Source organism: Austrofundulus limnaeus, unplaced genomic scaffold (genome assembly GCF_001266775.1).
Source record: "Austrofundulus limnaeus strain Quisiro unplaced genomic scaffold, Austrofundulus_limnaeus-1.0 Scaffold2139, whole genome shotgun sequence".
In the NCBI taxonomy this organism is placed as follows: Eukaryota; Metazoa; Chordata; class Actinopteri; order Cyprinodontiformes; family Rivulidae; genus Austrofundulus; species Austrofundulus limnaeus.
In genome coordinates this window covers 11994-18850 of record NW_013954541.1, presented here as the reverse complement: position 1 = coordinate 18850, position 6857 = coordinate 11994, and the positions used below count along the sequence as shown (strand labels likewise).

General features: G+C 43.3%; 1 protein-coding gene across 1 annotated transcript in view; it reads left to right on the top strand.

Annotated features, from left to right (window-relative positions):
- Positions 1-6662, top strand: part of LOC106537118 (alpha-tectorin) — a gene marked incomplete at its 3' end in the record, with an annotated part of 10666 nt that extends 4004 nt beyond the window's left edge. The window contains 12 exon segments of the mRNA XM_014034488.1: positions 577-706; positions 924-1230; positions 1313-1469; positions 1580-1658; positions 1732-1794; positions 3801-4003; positions 4088-4222; positions 4298-4482; positions 5193-5344; positions 5974-6219; positions 6308-6467; positions 6579-6662. Coding sequence (XP_013889942.1) covers positions 577-706; positions 924-1230; positions 1313-1469; positions 1580-1658; positions 1732-1794; positions 3801-4003; positions 4088-4222; positions 4298-4482; positions 5193-5344; positions 5974-6219; positions 6308-6467; positions 6579-6662 — 1901 coding nt within the window.
- Between the last annotated feature and the right edge of the window lie 195 nt (positions 6663-6857).

Genomic DNA, 6857 nt, shown 5'->3' with positions numbered 1-6857 from the left:
TTTTTATCCAAACAATCAATGGTTTATAAAGGAAAATCAGGAATATTAACAAGGCTGCCCAAACTTTTTCATATGACTGTAGTTTTAGTCATTCATAAAAGTGTATTTAAATGTGGACTAGAACTACTACAGTGGCAGTATAGATAAAAGTATACTTGTGGTCAACTTTAAATAAAATTTAATAAGCTAAAATGTGAACCACAAGTATATAGTATATAGATGAGTGTACTTGAATGTATAATTTGATCAATTTAAAAAGACTTTATAACAGTATACTTTTTATAAACTAATATATGTGTCAATTTAGTCTGAATAATTAATAAATCAGTATTATTTCTAATAACCTAAAGTACCTGGTGTGTAGTGTACTTGATATACTTAAAATTATACTCAAGTATACTTATTACAATGAATTTCAAAAACACTACTTATTGCTAAGACTGGATCCAAATAGAAACCTTTCTGATTCAGACTCTGAAACATTTAAATTATTTTGTTTGTCGTTGTTTACAGAAGATAAAATGTCGGTAATTCTGAGGGTTTTTAAGCTAACACACAACTATTTTCATTTCTCAGGTCTTGTGTACAGTCCAACTTCATTTATCTTGTCTAGTCCTGCAAACTGTACGAACTTTACCTGCGATGCTACTTCAACCCTCCAGACAACCAGCTGTGRACCCACCGAGACTTGTATCGGCAACAACCAGTAAATATGTCTCTTTACATTTAAAACTGTGATCAAACAGAGACTAGATGATTGTTAGATTTTCTGTTTCACTGGAGGGAGCTGCAGTCTGTTTTATAAAAAGCTTTTATTTTGAAGGAGCAGGAAGTGTTGTGTCTGTGAGCTGACCTGACCAGTAGAGTGCCCCCTGCTGGCTGCAGGCCTCAGCAGCAGCTCTTGATGTTCCTGTCTCCATCAGGTGTATCACCACCACCCCTACTGTCCCCACCACTACTGTCCCCACCACCACCACCACCACCACCGTCCCACCCATGGTGAACGCCATCTGCACCGTGACGGGCCCCACTGTCATAGACTTCAACAACAACCTGGACTCCGTGAAGGACCGGTGTGCGTACTCCGTGCTGGAGATCTCATCACTCCCAGGATTCCAGGTGGTGGGCGGCTTCCTGGAGCGTCGTCTGACAGATGTGAGCTTCCTGGACAGCWTGTGGCTGAAAGTGAACGGCTATGTCTTCCAACTGAAACAAGGAGGCAGAGTTGTGGTGAGTCAGTGTGAAGTTTGATCCAGATCCAGCCTGTTTGTACGTTTGACACGTTTCACTCAGTTTGTCTCGCTTAATGCAGCTGAACAACATAACACTGACCCTCAGCAGCTCACCTTCGACGTTTAGAGGTCTGAAGCTCTCTAAGGACCAAAATGGAATCACTGCTGTGGTGTCCCTCCCCAACTTCATCATCACTGTCTTGTTTGATGGCTACACCTCAAACATCCTTGTTGAAGGTAGAGAGAATCCAATAAGTTAGTTWGATGGTGAAGATGAACTTTTCTGTGTTCATCCAGTTTGAACATTGATGCTGATGAGACTCTCATTCTGTCCTGAACCGGTCCAGGATCTGCCGGATCAACTTTCCAGGGTCTGTGTGCAAACTCCAGCAGTAAACCAAGGGTCTCTGAGTACAGCCTTTTGGGGTGAGACCTCCTCACTGATTAACTCTGTGTTTGGATGAAGCAGAGTCTAACCTTGTTGTGTGTCGCCCCCTAGCTGTCAGACGCAGTATCCCAACACTGATGACAGTTGGATCAACCTCATCAACAAGACAGACAGGTGAGCAGATTCATCCACAACATGTTTCTGATTCACTCTGATCTCTGTGGTAAATTACACACTTGACATGTTTAATGTGACATCAGCTCTGAAGGGAGATAAATCCATTTMCTGTTGGAGTCTGCCATGGAGGCACCTATCCAGCTCTAAAAGGATCTCTATCTTTTTATTCTTCTTCAACTTTGATGCAGCCCAAACAGCAAAGTGAACCCACACAGATGTTAGGTACAACTGACCATCTCTGTCCCGAGATTTATTCTATTACTTTTAATGGCATTTTAATTTACCATCCATCCATCCATCCATCCATCCATCCATCCATCCATCACTAAACATACAAAGCTGAAAATAAGCATAGTAGCTGAGAACAACTAATTCTGAATGCTAAACAACCAGTCAAGGTGTCTGCTGGAGCCATTTTCAGAACGCTATAGGTTGGCCATTCTAAGACATATTGGGCTAAAATAAGTGGCGGATGCTGATCTTTCAAGAAAGGGAAGCTCAATTTCGGCCTTCATCATAAAATGTGTCAGTTTGTTCATACATAAATTCTACTCTCTGTTCCTTTTCAAGAAAACGATCTGTGACCCTGTCACAGATCATTTTACAACACTTCAAGTCAGTCAGCTCACTGTTGTCATACCAGGACAGCTGAAAAGACCTGTCACTTCCCTCACCCTTTGCACCAAATTACTCTGAGGAGTTGATCAGCCCTGCTGTTTAACTCTGTTTTTCTTCATAAGGAAGACTATCAAATGGCTTTGCCAAAATCTGGTCCACAACATTCAAACCGTCTGYCATTATGTGCAGCTTGTTACTGGCGCCAGGCTAGTGTGAAGTGTGTCCGTCTGTGAGTGCTGTGTGACGGTGAAGGGACTCAGCAGCACCCGCTGGACAGAAACTGTGAAAGAAGTCAGAAAGAGTAAATGGTAAATGGACTGTACTATCAGTGCCAATCACATTCATACACTGATGGGACACACATCAGAGGCATTAGGGGTGAAKTGTCTTGCCCAAGGACACARCAAGTGAGACAGCTGGACGGGGGATCGAACCGATGACCTTCCGGTTCCAGGACGACTCTCATAACCACKTTTCCACAACCGCCTCAAAGAGTGATAGAAGTCAGTCTCCAAACACAAGCAGCTACAAAACAACCACCAGAAATAGAAGCTTGATTTGTCACTAGTCRTTTTTAACAAAGAAAATTCTGCTAAAAGGATTAATAAAGTCTCCAGTTCAACTCAGAACAGAATGTAACTAAAAATGCTCCCATGGATGTTTACACCAAAAGATCGCTGATTCACTCATTTCTCTGTCAATCAAAAAGAGACTCAGCCTCCGACAGATCATCCAATCACGCAGAAGCTGAGCGCCGGGCCAGCCCACTTCCCCATAGACCCCCAGAGACGCTGAGCRTCCGGCGGGCGGGACAAAGCCCAGCATTTATCCAATGACTCGTCTCGTTTCGCTGCAGTCGTTCCTTCACTGTTGAACAGTGTGGACGCTCAGTGTCCACACTGTTTAAAGCTCTGTGAAGCTGCGGGAATGAGGGAGAGGAAAGCCGCGTCGTTACCAGTGATAAGAAGCTGATTCTGAACAAAAGTTGAGCACATCGTAGTGCATATTTAGTCAATGACATGAACACACAACAGTATATATTTGATCACTTATTTTTGAAAGTTTAGGGGAAGCTGAGCTTCCCTTGCAGTCTTAGAGCAATCGCCTCTGGTTGAAATATTGTATAGTGGTAGATGAAAATAATCCCCATCACATACTGAATCCAAATCAAAAACCCAAGATGGCAGCCATAGATAAATTATATAACTGACCATAACTCTGTCATTTTTAGCTACGTTGAGCTGAAATTTGGAAAAGCTGTGGCACGAGAAATCCTCAAGTCTGTATTGAAAGAATCAGACTCAAACAGGCAAATCCTTCCAGTATATGTGCAGGAACATTTCTAGTTGATCATTTCTTATCTGTCATGTCTGTTTCCTCATAAGGAGCAGCTGTCACCTCCTGGAGGCAGCGCCCTTCACCTCCTGTGGCATCGACCCAGAGCCCTACGTGGACGCCTGCACGGACACTTTGTCCATMTATCCTGCAGTGGACGGCCTCAGGTGTCAGTTCCTGGAGGCCTACGCCAAAGCCTGCAGCCTGAAGCTCAAAAACACACTGGATGGCTGGAGGTTGAAGACTAACTGCCGTAAAACCTGCTGTGATCCAACATCTGCTCTAAATATCACTTSTTGGTTTTTATAGAATAATAAATGAGTGATTGTCTCTGCAGTCCTTCCTCAGGCCTTCTGTCAGGACAGAACCTGCAGCGACAACGAGTTCTGTGGAGAGACGTCTATTGGTGGAGCGACTCGTTGCTTCTGTCGGCCAATTTTTGCTTCCAGCTACAGACAGATAAACGCTTTGGGTATGATTGAGAGCAACATGACATCAGGGCTGAACAGCTGGAGGAAAACCTCTGTTTTTCCTCTCCAACATTCAGGTGATCCGACGGTCTGCATTCAGGAYACTGCTTCTATCACTCTGGTCAACTGTCTTCTGGAAGACAAAGGCATTGACTACTCTGTCTTACACCTCAATGACCCCACCTGCAGAGGACAGATGGATGAGGACACCCACCTGGTGACTTTTGGCTTCAACAGCACCAACTGTGGGACAGTAGTCACAGTGAGTTCTGTCCTCTGGCTCTCTGCTCAGATCTGTAGTCGTTTCCATCAAGGTTTTTTGATGTGCATTTTGARTATTGCATTAGAAAAGGTGGATGGACACATTTCGAAAAAACTTCCTCTAATTTGCAAAAAAATTGATACGCTCGCTTGAGTTGGTTTTTGGTTGTTTTTTTTTTGAAAAAGAGTTGATGTCCAAAAGGAGGGATGGAAACACATTTACTGAATAAGTTCTAACGTAGAGAACATTTACCTCACATGGTTGATCAGACGCTGTTCCTGCTTTCTTCCGGTACCGGTACCAGAGCGACTGCAGCTGGTCCCTCCTCCCGCTGTTGGCGTGTTCTCAGTTATCTCCGTAACATGACAGCAGTAACATCACCAGAACTAATTGATAACAGAATAATTACAACTTTCCTGATAGGAGCAACACGTTCCTGATAACTTCTCTCMATTGCTCTGGGATGTGTAGTCCCTGTGAATTTGCAACTTTTACTTTCTGTTTACTAAACACATGCATCTAACRTAATTACACTATGTAGYCTGCTTGATTCACTTCAAGTCAGTTGATGGAAACATATCTGATTCGCATTTCTTCTCTTTTCCTTTTTGCAWATTTTTAAAAATTTKCTCAAAATTCAAATAAAACTTGAATGGAAACACAGCTTGTGAATGCGGACTCCTTTATTGATATCTTTGTGTTTTATTCAGAMCAACAGCAGCCAGATCATCTACAGTAACGCCATCGTGAGCCTGAACAGGTCTTCTGACATCATCAGTCGCCAAAGCCAGGTCCACATCAAGTTGTCCTGCTTCCAAATTCAGCCAGACATCAAGAGTGTGATGTTCAAGATCGAAGACAGGTGTGTGCTGTCTACCAGTATTTTAACATTTTCACAATGGGAAACTTGTTTTGAGTAACAAAAGAGAAATAAAGCCCCATTGACCACTGGCAAGATGTTTCCAGACCATCTGAGAGACAGCCTTTCCAGAGAGTCCTGGGTCASACACTCTGGAGAGACTATGTCTCTTGACTAACCTGGGAACACCTTGAAGAGGCGACTGTAGTTTTGATGAAGTGATGTGGAGAAAAATAAAAGATAAGAGAGACAAAAAGAAAAATCTTAACTGTCCAAAGCAGAGAATCTGGACTAGAAACCAAACTCTTACGTAAACATGGATTAGAGCAAAGAGAACAAAAAAAAAAAAAAAAGTTTAAAGATCAAGGAGAAAAAGCTTAGATGATGACAGTACCCACTCTATAAAGGAACACTCCCAGAAAAACACAAACAGGTTGCTGGTTAAAATCCTGCTGGAGGAACCAGGCAGAACCACAAAGAAGAGAGCAACAGACCAACAAGCAGATCTTTGAAAAACCACAGACCAGGAGAAGACCACTGAAGTTTTGACTCTGTTGGTTGTTGAAGTTTTTGTGTTTTTTGTACAAAATGTCCCCATAAAGACTAAAACCAACAATATGTGTCCTCTTTAGCTCTGTGGTCCAGGCCRTCTCAGTTGGACATTGGAACTACACTCTGACCATGAAGGCCTACACTGACGCCGGCCTCACACAAGCTGTGRATCAGAGCACCGATGTGTTTCTGAACCAGCCAATCTGGGTGCAGCTGGAYRCCACAGGTCTGGATGCAAACCAGCTGGCTTTGGTGACTGACTCCTGCTGGGCAACCGACCAACCATCRGCCACAGCAAGTCTGAGATACGACCTGATAGAGGACAGGTGAGACTCTAGAAGAGATCCATTCATCAGTGAGCTTCATGAACCTCTGATCTGATGACYGAACCAAGTGTTTCCTGTTTCTGWGCAGCTGTCCCAACCCTGATGACTCCACGGTGGTGGTRCAGAAAAACGGAGTGGGAACCTCCAACCTGTTCTCCTTCAACATGTTTGTGTTCTCTGAAGATCCTAGTAAGGTCTTCCTGCACTGCAGTGTGCATGCGTGTATCAGACAGAACGGCTGCATCCCGGTACGCCTCACTGACAAACACCACAAGATATTCCTCTGAACCCCACTGACTGATGACAGAAGTGTTGGTCCTCTAAAGTCTGGACTTCACCTGTCTGTCTTTACCTTCCAGGTGTGTAACGGAGCTCGGAGACGCAGATCCTTCAGGTCCAAACTGGAATCTTCTGCCTTCATCGGCATGAGCTGGGCTTATTAGGTAAGACAGAGCTCATGGTTTGAATACTTTACTCATTTTATATCAAAAGCAAAGTTTATAATCAGTCGGCCTGTGTATTATCTAACGAGGCCATATTTTAACCAACTCTTTTGTCTTCCTTTGTCACTTCACCAGAAAACAAAGCTAAATATTATTAGTTTATTTATTTCTTCATCATCAGTGACTTTTTTAGAG